The following is a 17,538-nucleotide window of genomic DNA, read 5'->3' as shown; positions in this document are numbered from 1 at the left end:
TTGTCCCTGTTGGAATAGTTTCCCAATCGTATTACAACTTGGGTGACATACATGGTGTGTGATTTCGATACTTATGTGCAGATGCTAAAATTCCAATGACTGATTGAGACTTATTTTTTTGTCCTCCAACCACGATCAAACGGTTCGCCAGACTAGAAACCCGACTTCAAAGTGCTAATGCACGGGAGCTTCAGAACATAAAGTGGTCTATTCACTCTCTCTCTCTCTCAACTTATGCCACAATCTGTTTCTCAACTATTCCCATCCTCTCAACAAGGGTGGAATCACAGATCAACCATACAGGCAAATTCGGTTTCCAGGGATATTAACATACCGAAGAACAATCTTTAGCATGTGGCAATAATCACAAATATCAACTTTTCAGAGTGCTGACATGGTACAAAATGCTACATGGTGATAATATATCTTTCTCCATCCCAGCAGAATCCACCACAAGTAGCAAAGATTGCATCTCCCCTAGTCAAGCCACATATCCCACCAAATTTTCTCATTAATCACATGGAAAAAGAAGAAAAACAGTGAGATTAAGCTTGTTTACTAGCATTCTAGTTTAGTAGTCGCAAACATTACACATGCTGAGCCTAAGCAGTATCATAGCTTCTAGATGCTTCTTCTTCTCCTTCAAAACATGCCCACCATTGCCATCAAAGGCTTGGTTGTTGCACTGTTGGGATTGACCCACCAGCAGCCACAACTTGTTGCTCCAGCTGCAATCAAGTTCGAAAGGAGCCAATGAACATCAGATCGAATCACAAAAGTAGACAGAAATTGAATCCAGTCATTGGAGTAGATCAGTTCAAAGAACTTATCAAAAGAATTTCTCTATGCCTACCTTGAAAAGAGTTTCGAGCTTGCTTTTCACAAGGAGGAATTCTTGTTTTATTTGTTGCAGACATCTCAGGCACCTGCAATGAAATTCATCTCTTTCCTCATGATCTTGAGGTTTCATAAGGCCATTCTACTCCTAAGCTCCTTACAATATTCATGGCTACACAATTTGATATTTTTTATAGGAAGGAGAAAAGCCTGGTAACTTCATATTCACAAACAAAAGATTTAGACAAAAACTCACCCAGGAATGTTTTTCTCCTGACAGAAGTTTCGGAAGACTATGCAGGCATTCTTAACTCTCTCTGCTCCTATGCTGTCAACCAAAGCAATCCACTTTTTCATCACCCATTGCAAATATCTTTATGTCTCTACATTCCAAAGCTTAAAAATTTCACCTTTTCAAATGAAATGCCACTATTAGGACAAGCAACTAAAGAAAGTGACATTATTCCGGAAAAAAACTTTTTGTGAAAAGAATCAATGAATAGAAGTTTACTCATTCATTTGAAGAAAGGAGGAAATTTGTATATACCTAGAACTGCTGCCCTTCAATTGGTGAACATGAGCATCTACCCTTTTGAAGTCCACATTTGGCTGAGCTCTATATTAGAGAGAGAGAGAGAGAGAGAGAGAGAGAGAGAGAGAGAGATTAATGAACTTTTCACGGGATGAAGCAAACTAAAAAGCCCCAGGAATGCCGAAGAGATAATGAAGAAGAGCATCAAGAAACGGACCAAAAAGTAGAAAAACAAATAAGAGGGTCAATGTGATTACAGATCTCTGGAGAGATCATTGAGCAGCTTCTCCGAATCAGTGAAGAAAAGAGACACCACTTCCACGACAAAATCTGGGTTGCTCTCATCTTGCAGTTCCTGAAGCTGTAAGTACTGAGAATCCAGAATCCCCTACTCTCGCCCAACAGGCCAAAAAAACAGAACATCGACAGATCAACCTAATGCAAGAGCAGAGAGAAAGAGACAGAACCACTTAAGATTTCACATGAATTTGTGTGATTCTTACCTCTTTGAACAGGGCGTTGGCGTAATCAGCCAACCTCCTCTGCATTTGCACCAGACCCACATCCATGCTCTGATCTGTTGTTTCTCACCCTTCAGACCAACACACACTCAAACGGAAGCAACACAAGAGAGACCACTTTGTCTATAAGCCAATAAGTTGTGGCTTTAAATAAAGAAACAGAGAAAAACCTTTGCAGATCCTGTGGAACTACTGTTCAATTGGGGGCTATAAATGCTAAAGAAACCTTGAAAGCGATTTGATGAATTTATTTGCACGGGCAAAGATGCGGACTTTGCTTGGTTTTGCGGACGTGGTTGGTCTGTAAAGGAGCCGAAGCTCTCAACGATGGATGCTTTGGATTCGCGCTTTCATTGTTGTCTTTTGGATTGCTACGGGTCTCCTCTCTTTTTGTCTGTTGTCCGAAATCCGGGCCAGACCTCGCTAGACCTAAAAATGAGAAAGACATAAAAACAACCTCCAAATTACACCAAAAACACACACACATGTATGTATGTATGTATGTGTCCCAAAGATAGTTTACAAGTTCGCGTACAATAATATGAATATTGATACAAATGAAATTTTTTAGTACATTGTGTATGAAGAATATTTATATCTTATGAAATAACTAAATCTTCGAGCATAAGAATATTCGAGTATAAGAAATTATAAAATGAGGGAGTTATAGAGAATATGATTTCTTTTTTTCTTTTGCTGGTGTAGAGAATAGAAGTTAGATGCAGAAAGGAGGCAAATTCGTGGGGTTTTGGAGAAAGTAGGGATCGAAAAAAATTGAGTAGATAAAATTTTTCGGAAAAATAAAGGGCTTGAAGTGCCCTTATTTTCTTAAATAAGAGTTTGAAGTGGATCTTGTTTCAAATATGGCACGAAGTGCAATCATTATTTAAAAAAATGCCCGATCAAAAGGTATTTTCGTCCTTTATGTTTTTGTAATTTTTTCTTTCCTTTTCCCTTTTTCTTTTCTTTTTCCCCTCCCCTTCCCCCAGCCATCGACGGTCTGAGGTAACGGCCGCCATCGCCGGCCTCAGGCAACGGCCGCCCTTGCATGGGCAAGGGAGGGCAACCCTCACCTGGCTAGGGCAACCCTTACTCGACGCCGGAGGGGGAAAGCCCTTGCATGTATATATGGGATTAGATGTTATGCAATCGAGGATTTTCGACTTGGAGCCTTTCCTTTCTTTCTTGATTGAGCTTTGATGGGCTTGGTTTGAAGCTCGATTCCGGTGAGATTTGGAGCTTTCTTTGGTAATCGGTGGAGGGATCTCTAATGTACATAGTCCCTAGAAGGAAGGGTGAGGCATGGATAAGTACGAGGTAATCAAGGATATAGGATTGGGCAATTTCAAAGTTGCCGGGCTCATGACGAATAAGGAGATCTCCTTGCTGGAGTTGAGCAAGGGAAATCCTGGCTAGGCGAGGGCTTTCCTTGCCGGTGTAGGGCGAGGGCTTTCCTTGCCGGCGTCGAGGGCGGCCTCGCCCTACACCCGCAAGGAAAGCCCTCGCCCGAGTCTGGCGATGGCCGGGGAGAGAAGACGAAAAAAATTTAAAAAGAAAATAGAAATGAAAAAGAGAAAAAGGAAAAAATTGCAAAAAAATAAAGGACGAAAATGCCATTTGCTCATGCCCTTATTTGAAATAAAGAGGACATTTTAGGTTTTTATTTAAAATAATGTTCATTTCAAGGTATGATTTGAGAAAATGATGGTATCCCATGTCCTTATTTGGAATAAATTTTTTTTATTGAGGATAACCGCATATTCGGTCTTTTAATTTTTAGTGGATTAAATAAAAGAAGAGCGCTTACTTATGTTGAAAAAGGAGAAAGAAAGTAACTGAGCATTGTTCAGGAACAATAGGGTGCTGAACAGTAGGGGTGAGCCCCGCTCGCAATCCAACCCGGGAACAAGACTAGACTGGACCAAACTGGCTGCTTCCCAATACTTGGAACCGGCAGGAATTGGTCCGGTTCCGCTTAAGGTACTGGACCGGCTGCCATGAAATAAACTTCACGACTCGAACTCTTCAGTCTTCATCTCCCTCACGTTGTACTCTTCATCTCTTGGTGAACAAAAGGCCTGGTCGTTCGGGCAAGTGTTCCTTATAGTGGAGCGTTCGCACATTTACCAGGAGGAACTAGAACTACCTTGCGAATGCAGGTCAATTTTAGTTTCGAGGTTGCCTCTAGATTGGCCAGTCAAATGTAGCACATATGCTGCACAAACAAAGTTTCCAAAGGGCCGAAGGCTGAGTGTGTGTAGGGGTGAGCATGGGCCAGGTTAATAGGTTCCAGACCTAGCTAGACCCTGAAACCAACCATGTTATAATCGGTTCCAAATTTTTGGAACCTGTAACCTGCCCTATTTATCCTAGAACCTATTTGGGAACCTACCATGTTTTTTCGGTTCGATACCACTGTCTACCCGAGAACTTGTTTTTCTTTTTTTATTTCATTTTTTTTCAGCAAAATAATATGAGTAACAATGAAACGATTTAAAGTGAAAAATGAATAATAAAACTCACTTTCCACCAAAAGCAATAATCCTTAATATGAGCAATAGAAATTACAATCCACCACAAACATAAAAAGCGAGGCAAGCGAGACTAGGATTTTTTTTTAAATAGTAGCTAAAAATTGATTCCAAAACCGGTCCAGTTCCTTGGTACTTAGAACCAAGAGTGGCCCGGTTCCAACATATTTCCAAAATTTAGAACCGGTTCTCGGACCGGTTTGAATGGGAACCTATTCCCAGACCTATTTTTCGAGTGATCCGATTCGAGTTCCGAGAAAACCCGTTCTAGTTGCACACCCCTACGTGCGTGCGTGCGTGTGTGTGTGTGTGTTTTTTTTTGAAAAAAAGGCTGAGTGTTTATCAACAAATTAAGGGCATGTTTGTTCATCGGAAATAAATAAATTAAAAATATTTTCCTAAAAATGATTTCTTATGTTGTCAATGAAATCAATAAAAAAAAAATATTTTCATAGACTACGTAAATATTTAGACATAAATTGCTATCGATAAAGAAAACATATTCCGTTGGCTAATAATTTCAAATGGTATAAACAATTATTTTTGGGAAGATGATTTTCAAATTATTCATTTTTTTGCCAAATAAATGGAGCCTAAAATCCTATCAACTTAGGAATGATCCAACGTTTCATTCTCGAAAACAATTCTGGCGAGGACAAGGCCAGAGTTCTTACGCTCAAATGACCAATCTCTCTCATGACTTAAAAGTGACCACATCTTGTAACCCCCCATGCACAAAATCTACTCATTCTAATATATCCACGAGACAACGTGTACCAAGATACAAGTAAAGAGCACGTAGTCCAATACCTCAGGGCCAAACATGAGCACTGAGCAGGCAGTGGAAGTTGATAACTGATGGCCAATACAAACTACATTTATCTATATCAGATCGAAACCATACAAGCTTTCTATTGCATTTCCTTCAGGAAGTCTTCATTGTATAGCAAGGAAACAAAAAATTACAAGTAAAAATTCTACGCATCCGGGTCCCACGTGGATAGGGTAGGTTCCCAATTCAATGAATGGGGAACTGCCCAGTCCGATACCCGATTCTAGGGTGGGAATTGACCTACCTTATAACCAATAACCCCTATGGAAAAGTGAGCGATGTCCAACTACGAAATTACGGTGCAAAATTTAAATTTTACTACTCGAGAGAGGGTAACATCAAATTTGATGGGTGAATCATGGGGTTTGAGTACTAGCAGCACTTTGGTTAAACTATAGCTTTTAAATCCATTTCTGGTCAAATATTGCTTGTGAAGTGATTCTCAAATAAATCCACTCTAAAGTAGTCATCACCCAAATATTTGTTTTGAGGTTTTTTAGCCTTGATCCAATGCATAGGGAGCAATGATAAACGAAATCGCATATTGAACCGGGCCATTAGACTTGGAACTATTGAGTTCAATATTCCTATGCGAGTCTTGAAAAAAATGCCATTATTTTCTCATAAGGCGTCATCTATAATGCAAAATGATTAATAGAAATGCTTTTATAACTATGCAACGCAACTTGTTTCATTAATAGAGTATAGCTAGAAAGAAAACTACATAGTTAAGCCTAGGTAAATTTTTCTTTACAACAGAAATTTTGTTAATCGTCATTTTAGCAAAGTTCACATCATGAAACCTCGGGAATCATTCACTTAATCACTTTAACTTAGTGGATGTGACCGTTCACATACATTTACGGAGATTAGTCATGCCAAAAAAGCAACCGCTCGACTAGGGGTTGTCATGATTTCGATGGATTTGAGACGCTTACGAATGCCAATGTCATGTTGTCTAACATGGGATTCATACGATTTGTAGACCTTGGTGATGCTGAAAATTTCGCTCGAGCTTTATTAAATACCAATCCCAAAGTGAGACAAGGCCGAGCCCCTTTTAACAAAAAAATGTTAATTCATATGGAAAAAATTTAAAAAACCTTGTAAGCTTGTTTATTAGCATTCAATCCTAGTAGTTGCTAACACTGCCCATGCTGAGCCTAGGAAGTATGTAGCTTCTAAATGCTTCTTCTTCTTCTTCTTCTTCTTCTTCTTTAAAACATGCCCACAATTGCCATCAATCGCTTGGATTGATTGGTTGCATTTTGTGGATCGACCCACCAGCAGCCACAACTTGTTGCTCCAGCTGCAATTTCAAGTCCGAAACAAGCTGACAAACGTCAGAAAGATTCACAGAGGGAGATCGAAAGATTACCGGTTTTTGAAGTAGATCAGTTGAAAGAAATCATCAGAGGATATCTGTCGATACCCACCTCGAAAAGAGCTTCGAGCTTGCTTTTCACGAGGGCGAATTCGTGTTTCATTTGCTGCAGACATCTCAGGCACCTGTAAAAGAAATTAATCTCTTTCCTCATGATCTTAAGGTTTCATGAGATCATTCTGTTCCTATGTTCCTCGCAGAGGGTCTACGGCTAAGCAATTCGATATGTCTCCTCTGAAAAACGGAAAGGAAGACAATTTCACATTCGCGAACAAAAGATATCGGCAATAACTCACCCACGAGTGCTTTTCTCCAGACAGAAGTTTTGGAAGACCATGCAGGCACTCTTGACTTTCGGTGCTCCTATGCTGTCAACCAAAGCCATCCACTTTCTCCATTAAGACGTACCTTACTGTCTCTACTTTCCAAAGCTTAGAACTTTTTACTTTTCAAATGGAATGCCACTCTTAGGAAAAAGCAATTGAGTGACATTCTTCCAGAAAAGCTTCTTTTTTTTTTTCAAGAAAGATAGTGACTCATTCATTTGAAGGAAGTGAAGGGATTTATCAAAATCGAATCAATCACAAAGAAAATCAAGAAAATTTGGAATGACGCACGAGATTACCCAGGTTCACCCCAAGATTAGGGCTACATCCCGCAAAGAGATTTCACTATATTTTTTTCGGTTTAAAGCCAATTCAACTAATACAATGATAAAACCGAACAAAATATATATGCCCCAAAAACGGGCTAAAAAACCTAAAACCTCTTAATTCCACCATACGAGTCAACTTAACTAAAACCAAAACCCAGAGGTTGGGCGCGCCCCCCCGAACCCCGCCCGCCACCGCCAAACCCCGCGGGGCGGGGCCCCCCCGGCGGGAGGCACCGCCCCGAACCCCGCTCGAAGAATGCGAGGGCGCCCCGAACCCCCGCATCCCGTGCGGGTCACATGTCGTTAGGTAACACTTCGTCCCTAAGCTCACGTGGGCATACCCGTGTGAAAATAAGGGTCCCAAGTATTCGCCAACTCCAACATTCTCCCACTTGGTGGATACTCGCCAAATGATAGCCCTTCCAATATCATTCTTCTTCAATCCAATCGCACGAGCACCATTCAAACTTCGCACCGTGACCTTTAGTAAGGAAGTCGAACTATTTTCTACCGTGTCGACCTTTACAAGTCGAACTTCATTCTTCTCCACTTTTCTTACATAAATATATTGAATATCAATGTGCTTTGTGCGCGAGGAAACGCGATTCTTGGCAAATAAATAGCCCCTTGATTATCACATCCACATCTACAGCACCTTGCTCAAAACCGAGCTCCGAGCACAACTACCGTAACCATACGACCTCTTTCCAACATGAGTAAGAGCCATATACTCACCCCCAAAGAAAACAACACCCCCTTTTGCCCCCTACTCACCAACTCAACGCACCAAACAATGGAAAACAAACCCGCTAGTGGACCGTCTACTTTCAATATCGACCCCAATCGCATCTACATGGCATATGATATCAAGCATGTTTTCATTCCTTGTACCTTCATAACACAAAGAAAAATTCGAAATTCACGAAAATACTTGAAAACTTTTTGATCGCATTCTAGTGTTCTCTACCCGGGTTAGACATGTATCGGCTCAAGACTCCCAGCTATATCCGGACGCCACACACCATAGAATACATCAAGTTACCCACTCGCGATGGAACTCGGGCCATCTCCTCGCCTTCCTCATCCGTTTTAGGACATTGCTCATAAGCTTGGTCCCTAAAGGTATATGGGTACCAACAGCACTATCATATTGAATTTCTTCAAAATTTCTTTGATGTATTTCTCCCCCCTAGCCATAACTTCCGCTTCTCACGGTCCCTCCTAATTTGCATGCCCAAAATAAAATCTGCCTAAGTCTTTCATTTCGAACTTTTAGCCAACAAACTCTTCACGGACTTCACCATCTTCACGCTATTCCCGATCAACAACATATCATCCACATATAGCGTGAGAATGACAAACGATTGCCCGTCCCTTCACATAAACACAATGGTCGAATTTGAATGCACAAAATCAAGCCAGCATATACGTGCAAACTCGTACCACATCCTCGGACCCATATAAGGACTTTTTCAATTTGCACACCGATTCTCTTTTCCTTTTACTTCAAAGCCTTGTTGCCTCATATATCTCCTCCTCCAAGTCCCCATGAAGGAAAGCCGCTTTACATCCATCCCGTCTACCTCAAGATCATATCACTACACAAACAAACCGTACGAGGTCAACTTCGCCACGAGAGAAAATCTCGCATAGTCAACACCATCGATATGAGAATACCCCTGGCTACAAGCCTAGCCTTGTACTTCTCTACAGCCCATCCGGTTTCAGCTTCGCTTAAACACCCATTTACACCCAATTGCCTTTCTATCCTTAAGCAATTTACACAAGCTCCATGTTTCATTTTTATCAAGCGACCGCACCTCATCTATCATTGCGAGCTCCCACCGATTCGCATCATCCATGGATCTCGCATCTTTTACAGAACTAGAATCATCTCCGGTAATGCTCAAAGCATGAAACGTACTCAAAGCACTAAGGGAGTATCAAGTGGTACCTTTCTTTCCGCGCCGATCTCCTAAGAGCCGGCATGCTATCTCAGAAGTCTTCATCCGAATCTACATCCTCGACTTCCCCTTGCTCATCAATCGATTCTACTAGCGTGCCTTGTGGAACAATTTCCATAGTTTCAGCTTTAGGACTTTCTTCAAGCACTACCACTTTCTTGGGTTCATCCCCTTTTTGTGTGCCAACCTGGGATTGTGATTCACGAAAGACGACATCCCCTCGTAGACAATGGTCTTTGATTCCGGATTCCACAACTTATAGCCCTTGACCCCTTCCTTGTATCCGACAAATATGTTCTTCTCGGACTTATTATCGAGCTTACCCCCTTCTCCTTAGGTACATTAACATATGCATCACACCCGAACACCCGAACATGTGATCGCTTCTTCCCAAACGCCCATATGGTGTATGATCCTTCACATGAGGTGGTGACCGGTTCTTCAAATAACGGTCGTGGCTACCTTCCCCAAAATTCCGGCTCCAAACCCCCCACTCAAATGCATCTCACCTTTTCTATGAGTGACCGATTTAACCTTCGCCACCCCATTCTGGGACGTATATGGAGTCGGCTTCTGCAAATACCATTATCCACACAAAATTGCTCGAACTTATCCAACAATTCACCTCCGTTATCCGTACGAAGGACCTTAATCTTCCCGCCCAATTGATTTTCAATCAAGGCTTTAAATTCACGAAATTTCTCGAATACATCCATTTACTCTTAATAAAATAAATCCAACTATATCTCAAAAATCATGTATGAATGATACATAGTACCCCAATCGAAAAAGAGTAGGTCCAAAAACACGCTAACCAAAAACTCACCTCATACCGGTGTGTTGGAAGCTAACTCGGTTATCAATTCATGGAGAAATCAAACCAAATCCATAGAGCATTTTGGAACTCCTTCTACCATCCGACTCGAAAGGTAGACACCCCTTTTCACCGATGTACCCTAACCTCCGATGCCACAACATGGACATATCATGTCCATCTTCCTTGGCCTTTTCAAACAAACCCGCTACCAACACATTGTTTCCCGAGCAGCTTGTATAATGTCCCGTAACGGACTCCTCGTGCAATCACAATAGAACCTCGAGTCATCTTGCACGAATCCTTATCACAACTAAAGTAACCCCGAATCACCATCGTACCGATCGATAACGATTTCTACTCATCAAGGATATGTGCATCACGTTTGGAATAGTCTTCACGGTGCCATTACTCATCCTCACGCACCCCACGCCGATAATCAACAATCATCTCCAAGCATGACATCCCCCCATTATATTGCTCATATTCACAAAACCAGTGTCTATGAGGCGTCATGTGGTAAGAAGCATCGGTATCGATCAACCAGATATCCTTGTCATGCCCATACAAGCAGCCAAATACATATCTCCCGCATTGACCTCATTTTTACCCGAGGATGATTCAGCTTCTTTCTTAAAAACTGGCTTGTTTTTACATTCTCGCTTCACATGGCCCCATTCTTCACATCTCCAGCACTGTACCCTCCTCTCCCTACTCTTCGATCGCCCACGAGATTTGGATCGACCCTTTCCGATTCGAGTCTTCTCTGGCCTTAGCCGCCAATGCCTCTTTACCGGAATTTCCCAATCCCTTTCTTCGTGTCTCTTCCGATAACAAAGAAGAACACACACTTTCATATGATAATTCTTTATCCCCACCACCGATCACCACAATCAAGTTATCCCATGAATCCAGCAGTGAACAAAGCACCGTTATCGTCTTATCATCATCCTCAAACTTAACACCGATTGATATGAGTTAACTAACCACCGTGTTAAAGCTATACGGATGTGCAGAAAACGAGTCGCCCTCATGCATTCGAAGATTACACAGCCTTTTTTTCTCAAAAATAGCTTATTAACCAACGACTTACTTTGATACAGCGACTCCACTTTCCGCCACAAATCCTTGTCTATAGATTCGCTCATCACATTCGTCGAAATCAAATATGTGAGACAAAGCCGAATCAAACCCTTTGCTTTTCGATCAATTCGATCCCGACCTTCAATCTCCTTTGGATCCGCCCTTTTGAAGACGTCTCGTCATCCTTCCCGCTTCCTTGCCTCGATTCCTTTATCACGACACCACTTCCACCGATAACCTTTCCATTTCGATTCCGACCAAAGATCTCGATCGCAAAGTAGATCTTCCATCTTCATCTTCCACAGATCGAACCACGTCCCATCGAATTTTTCGATCTCAATCCATGACCCTCCCGACATCTCCGATAAACCCTAATCTCTCGAACACAAGGCTCTGATACCAATTGAAGGGATTTATCGAAACCGAATCGGACGATCACACAGAGAATCAAGAAAAATTGGAATGACACACGAGATTACCCAAGTTCACCCCAAGATTAGGGCTACGTCCCGCATGATTTCACTATATTTTTTTCGGTTTACAGCCAATTCAACTAATAAAATGATAAAACCGAACAAAATATATATGCCCCAAAAACGGGCTAAAAAACCTAAAACCTCTTAATTCTACCATACAGCCCAGCTTAAATAAAAGCTCAAACCCGTAGATTTCCCCAACCCCGCCCCGCTCACCGGCGAGCGGGGCAGCCCAAACCCATGTCGGGCGCGCTACCCCTGAACCCCCGCATCCCGCGCGTAGGGGTCACATGTCGTTAGGTAACACTTCAGTTTCCCTAAGCTCACGTGGGCATACCCAGGGTGAGAAACAAGAGTCCCCGAAGTATTCGCCAACTCCAATAGGAAGGAGGGAAATTTATCTATACCTGCAACTGCTGCCCATCAACTTGTGTGCTTGAGCATGTGCCCTTTTGAAGTCCACATTCTGCTGAGTTCTATATTTTCAGAGACGGATTAATGAGCTTTTCACAGCATAAGCAAGCAAAAATATCCCAGGAATGCTGAAGAGGTAATGAAGAGAAGATCATCAAGAAGCGGAGCGAATGGGGGGAAAGATAAACAAGATGGTTGGTGCATTTACAGATCTCTGGAGAGTTCATCGAGCAGCTTCTCAGCATCAGTGAGGAAAAGAGACACCACTTCCACTACAAAACCTGGGTTGCTCTCATCTTGCAGTTCATGAAGCTCCAAGTACTGAGAATCCAGAATCTCCTGCTCTCACCCCAAAAGGCCAAGTAGAAGCAAATCACAAAGCATAAAATTTGACAGAATCTACATGAATTTGTGAGGTTCGTACCTCGTTGAACAGGGTGTTCATGTAATCATCCAACCTCCCCTGCATTTGCATCAGACCCGCATCCATGCTCTCATCTGTTGTTTCTTCTTTCACCCTCCAAGCAAACACGAGGTCGCACAGAACAAAGCAAGGATAGACCTGTTATAAATAAAGAAACGGAGAAAAGCATGTGGAGGAACAGTTCAAGTGGAGGCTATATATGTGCTAAAGAAACCCTCAAAGTGCAACTATTTTAAAAGATTAACCACTCATAAATCCTAATACTCCTCTTCACGCGTAGACTGAATCTTGGCCTAATACTAAACGTAAATGAATTTAAAAATTTAAATTTTGAAAAACACACACACACACACACACACACACAAACACACACACACACACACACACACACACACACATATAGTTTTGAAATAGTTTTGATTCGTGCTTTTATTGTTGTTTTTTTGGATTGCTGTGGGCCTCCTCCCCTTTTGTCTGCGGGCGACACACTCACTCGACGTAAAAATGACAAAAACACAAGAAAAACCTTAAAATAACATCAGAGCATCTATACTTTTGTATATATGTTATATTTCCCGAAGAAAGTTTACACATTCCGTACAATGATATGGATATTGGTACAAACGTATTGTATAGAAAAGTATACTGATTATTTTGTGTATTATGTGAGAAGAAAATTCATGCTATGAAATCACGAAGTCTTCAAGAATTAGAAAATTCCACTAAAGGAGGACTCCAACGATCGCCAAGCTAGGGACTTATAGAAAATGGAAATGTACTGGTAGGGGGAATAGACTTTGGAGGGAGAGGGGTGGACTTATTCGTGGCGTTCAGAAGGGGAGATATTCGAAATTGCGGAAAAATTTTAAATTATGGGAAGATTTTTAATTAAGTAGATTATATATTTTTTCTAAAAGGGTCGAATGGAATTTCCTTCATTGACAAAAACAAGAATGCTTACTTGTGTTATATAAGCGGAAAGAAAGTAGCTGAGTGTTTGTTGAGGAAAAATGGACACATAAAAGCGAGTGATGTCCAATTATCATAATGACCAACCCAAAAAACAAAATGAATCATTCTACTTGAAAAAGGAAATTAATAGAAAATGGTCGAAAATGACTAGTCATAATGCCATCAAGGTTTTTCACTAAAGAGTAGAGATGTGCTTAAGTTCATTGTAAAACCCTTTTTTTTTATTTATTTAAATTCTAATGTATAGCGAGTGGTTTGAGGAGTAACTAGCACTTTGTGTGATATAGTGTCTCTCAAATTACATATCCAGTCAGACATTGATTGTGAAGTGATACTCAAGTGAAAACCTACTTGGAAATAGTAATCACCCAAATACTCATTTTAAGGTTGGCATTAAATGGATCGGAAGTAGGATAAACAAAATCACATATCGAACGGCCAAAAAGTCCTTGGATGACATGATTTCATATTGTCGAGTCGGGTCCATGATGACGGAGCAAATTAACTTGGAACAAGAGAACCCGATGTCTTTATAGATGTCATCTAATCTGAAAATGATTAAAAGAAATCCTTATGTAACTATGCAATCTAACTTGTTTCATTAAGAGAGTATAGGTAAAAAAAAATTATATAAGACTACGGGCCACATCATTTTTTCTTTATACAAGCCACCTTTTCAATAAGTTAGCAGCATACTCAGACAAAATAATAATAATAATAATAATAATAATAATAATAATAATAAAGAAGAAGAAGAAGAAGAAGAAGTAGAAGAAGTTAGCAGCATAGTCAATTGTTACTTTTTAAGAAAGTTTAAATCTTGCCGCCATAAATTATATCATTAAACCTCTGGGCTTGCTCCCTTTATCACTCGAAATAACTAAACGTGGCACTTTTACGTTCATTTACGAGGATTGGCCGAAAAATGCAAACACCCTAGTTTTCAAGAAATGTACTTGGGGGTGGGCATGGCTTCGATGAATTTGAGAGGTTCACGAAAACCAAAGTTATGTTATCTTACATAGAATTCATATGATCTACAAACTGCAGAGATGCTGAAATTTTCGCTCGAGCTTTATTAAATACCATTTCTAAAGTGACGTAATTTCTTCCTACTCTTTGGATCATATGGAAAAACTAAAAACCTGTTGAGCTTGATTACTATATCATTCAAGCTTTAGTAGTTACTAACATCAGACGTTCTAGCAAAATGAAACCATTCGACATGCTAAGCCAAAGTAGGTATCATCGCCATCAAAGGCGCCATCGCGGTCTTGGGATAATCCCACGAGCAGCCTCAATTTCTTGCTCCAGCTGCAATTCCGGTTCATAAACAAGGCAACGAAAATCAGAAAATAATTTATACGTCAAGGCTTAATCGAGTAGTTTAAGAACATTTCAAAAAGGGGTCAAATGGAATTTCTTAAGACAAATTCATTGGATAAATCTCATTCTAATAATTTTACTAGTACATTTGCTAAAACAAAAGAACTTACTTGTGTTAAAAAAGGGCAAAAGATACATCGGAATGTTAATATTTGTGTATAACGCTCACTTTAGTGTCAATATTTTTTCTTGAATCACTTAAGTGTCAAATTGGAGAAAAAATAATCACTTAAGTGCCAATTCCGGAAAAAAAGATTACTTAAGTGCCAATTTCGGCGAAACAAGATACACGTGGCATTTTTTTTATTAATTTCTTAATATTACGTGGAATTTTTTTTTTAAAAGTATGTCCACAGGTGTCCACATGGCAATTTTTCTTTAAAATTCAGTCCATATGGACTTTTAAACTAAAAATTAAAAGTAAATAGAAAAACAACTTCAAAAAAAAAGAAGAAGCAAACTTGCAATTATAGCGGCAAGGGCTCCACCCACCATCGCCGACCGGTGATGGGTGGGAGAGTGTCCGGGGGGGTCGCCGGGCTGAGGCCTTGTAGACCCCATGGTGAGGCCGGAATCGCCCAACCACCGATTGGCCCGAGGCCTCGCAGACCCCACGCCGAGGCCGGAATCGCCCAGCCACGACCACGCCGGCAAGTTGGCATTCTCCATGGGTTCAGGCCTCGCAGCCCCATGCCTCACCGACCCCTGGCGAGGCCTTGGCGGGGGTTGCCGGGGCTCGGTGACCCCGTACTCCCCCTCCCATCGTCGGCTGGCGATGGTGGGCGGTGGGAGCAAGGGCTGTGCCCTCATCGGAGCATCCAATTTTTTCGCCTTTGCATGTAAAGTTCATCGGAGTAGACACCGAAATAAGCTTTTTTCAAAAAAATTAGTATTTAAGTGACCCATTGGACCAAAAAAAAAAAAAGCGTGACCCAAAAAAATATTGATACTAAAATGAGGGCTGTGCATGAATATTGGCACTCCTAGTATCCTTTTGCCATTAAAAAAGGGAAAGAAAGAAACCGAGTGCTTGTCGAGGAAGAAAGGATGCAAAAAAGTGGGTGATGTCCAATTACCATAATAACCGTTAGAAAATTCAAATTACAGTCAAAATTGCATATCGAGCGATTTGAGTACTAGCCAACCCTTGGAGCGACACTATAGCTCTCAAATCCTATATCTGCTCAGATATTACTTGTGAAGTTAAGTAAAAATCCACTCTGAAATAGTCATCACCCCAACACTAATTGACTGCGTTGTTCATATGGAATGGGGATTAAGAATAAGTAGAATCACACATCAAATGAGCAAAAAGTCTTGGCATGACATGAGTTGACCTCGGCGAGTCAAGTCCATGTTAATTGAGCCATTAAACTTGGAACTACAAGTGTCTTTTATGGAATACTCGGTAAAATGACGGAAATTATCCATCTAAATTCGCAAAATGACTAAAAGAAATGCCTTTATAAGTATGCAAACCGGCTCGTTTCATTAGTGAACTATACCTAAAAAGACTTCATATAATTGTATCTACATAATACTTTGTTTTACAAGCCACCCTTTTAACCATTCATTAGCAAAGTTAGTTGTTACTTTCTAGCAAAGTTCACTTCTAGTTGGGTTAAATTATGTTGTGAATGGACTTATTGCGGGTTAGAAGTATGAATTGGGATTTGCATGGCTTCAATGCATTTGAGTAGTTCGTGAATGACAAAGTCATGTTATCTACTATAGGACTCATATGATTTATTGACTTTCAAAATTTATTAAATTCCATTCTCCAAGTGACTGGATTTCTTTAGGCCGTTTGGCCCCTTTTAAACTGAAGAAAGAAAGAAAAAAAAACAAACTATTTTCACACATATAAGATGATTGACAATATAATGAGGCCATTTTTCAATTTCCTTTTGAGTTGCTATTAGTTTAAACCGAAAGAATATCCCAAAATTGAGTAGCAGATTCAAACTCGAATGGGATTGAAAATCTTCGGTAAGAAGGTATCGAAGACACAAACCTGCAGCTTACAAGTAGAAAGCAAATACAGAAGCAATGACTTAGATTTGAAGCGTGGTCATCAAATTTAGAGCATCATCCATTGACTTTTTAAACATGTTGACACTGGCTTGACCTAAAAATGACAGACATAAGAAAAACCTCAAAATAACATTAAAGCATCTACACCTACGTACGTATGGTATATGTCCGTTATGTATGAGAAAATTCATGTCTTATGAAATCAATTATATATTCAAGAATTAGAATAGTCCTATAAAGGAGGATATAAAAAATTATAACACTGAGGGACTCCTAGAAATTGGAATTTTTTTGGTCGGTGTAGAGAATGAGTTGAGAGGGAAAAGGATTATTCGTGGGAGTTCGAAAAGGGAGATATTTGGGATCACAGTAAAAAAGTTTAAATTATGATAAGACTTTAAATTAAGTAGATAAGAACTTTTTCTAAGGGGACCAAACGGAATATGTTAATTTATTGGAGAAAACCGCTCACTAATTCTTTTAATTTATAGTAGATTACATAAAATAATAGCACATGAACCAGGGGTACGCCACCAACAAATCGGTTCAAAGACATCGTGCAAAGCACAGGCCCATGACGCAAGAGTCAAAGCTCCGATGATTCACCTCAGGCGCGGGACGTTACTGTACAACTCTCCCCGGTGGTAGCCTTCCAAAGATGACGTGAAGTCTACTTTCC

The 17,538-nt window shown here is 40.5% G+C and overlaps 2 protein-coding genes and 1 long non-coding RNA gene across 13 annotated transcripts in view; 1 reads left to right on the top strand and 2 right to left on the bottom strand.

Annotated features, from left to right (window-relative positions):
- The window catches only part of LOC115728661 (disease resistance protein RUN1-like), a 1,102,447-nt gene that overhangs the window by 174,708 nt on the left and 910,201 nt on the right, over positions 1-17,538 (top strand). The gene's annotated exons all lie outside the window — the stretch shown is intronic.
- Positions 1-17,538, bottom strand: part of LOC125313790 — a 483,189-nt gene that overhangs the window by 100,814 nt on the left and 364,837 nt on the right. The window lies entirely within an intron of this gene.
- On the bottom strand, positions 336-12,585 carry LOC115729813 (histidine-containing phosphotransfer protein 1-like). Of its 2 annotated transcripts, none has more exons than XM_048273835.1 (6): positions 12,468-12,585; positions 12,252-12,382; positions 12,037-12,105; positions 1,094-1,165; positions 854-926; positions 336-728 (listed from the first exon to the last, which is right to left on the bottom strand). In XM_048273835.1, the coding sequence occupies exons 1-6, from the start codon at positions 12,531-12,533 to the stop codon at positions 666-668; spliced, it is 474 nt and encodes a 157-aa protein (XP_048129792.1). In that variant the 5' UTR covers positions 12,534-12,585; the 3' UTR covers positions 336-665. The 2 variants fall into 2 exon arrangements, with proteins under 2 accessions (XP_048129792.1, XP_030516308.2); XM_030660448.2 differs by lacking the exons at positions 12,037-12,105; positions 12,252-12,382; positions 12,468-12,585 and adding exons at positions 1,385-1,453; positions 1,627-1,757; positions 1,873-2,197.

Source organism: Rhodamnia argentea, chromosome 1 (genome assembly GCF_020921035.1).
Source record: "Rhodamnia argentea isolate NSW1041297 chromosome 1, ASM2092103v1, whole genome shotgun sequence".
NCBI lineage: Eukaryota > Viridiplantae > Streptophyta > Magnoliopsida > Myrtales > Myrtaceae > Rhodamnia > Rhodamnia argentea.
This window is presented reverse-complemented; position numbering and strand designations above follow the sequence as displayed.

Coding starts and splice junctions, on each gene's coding strand:
- LOC115729813 (XM_048273835.1), bottom strand. CDS start 12,533: ATGGATGCGGGTCTGATGCAAATGCAGGGGAGGTTGGATGATTACATG. Junction 927..1,093: donor CAGGAGAAAAACATTCCTGG/GTGAGTTTTTGT, acceptor ATTTCATTGCAG/GTGCCTGAGATGTCTGCAAC. Junction 729..853: donor AGCTCGAAACTCTTTTCAAG/GTAGGCATAGAG, acceptor ACTTGATTGCAG/CTGGAGCAACAAGTTGTGGC.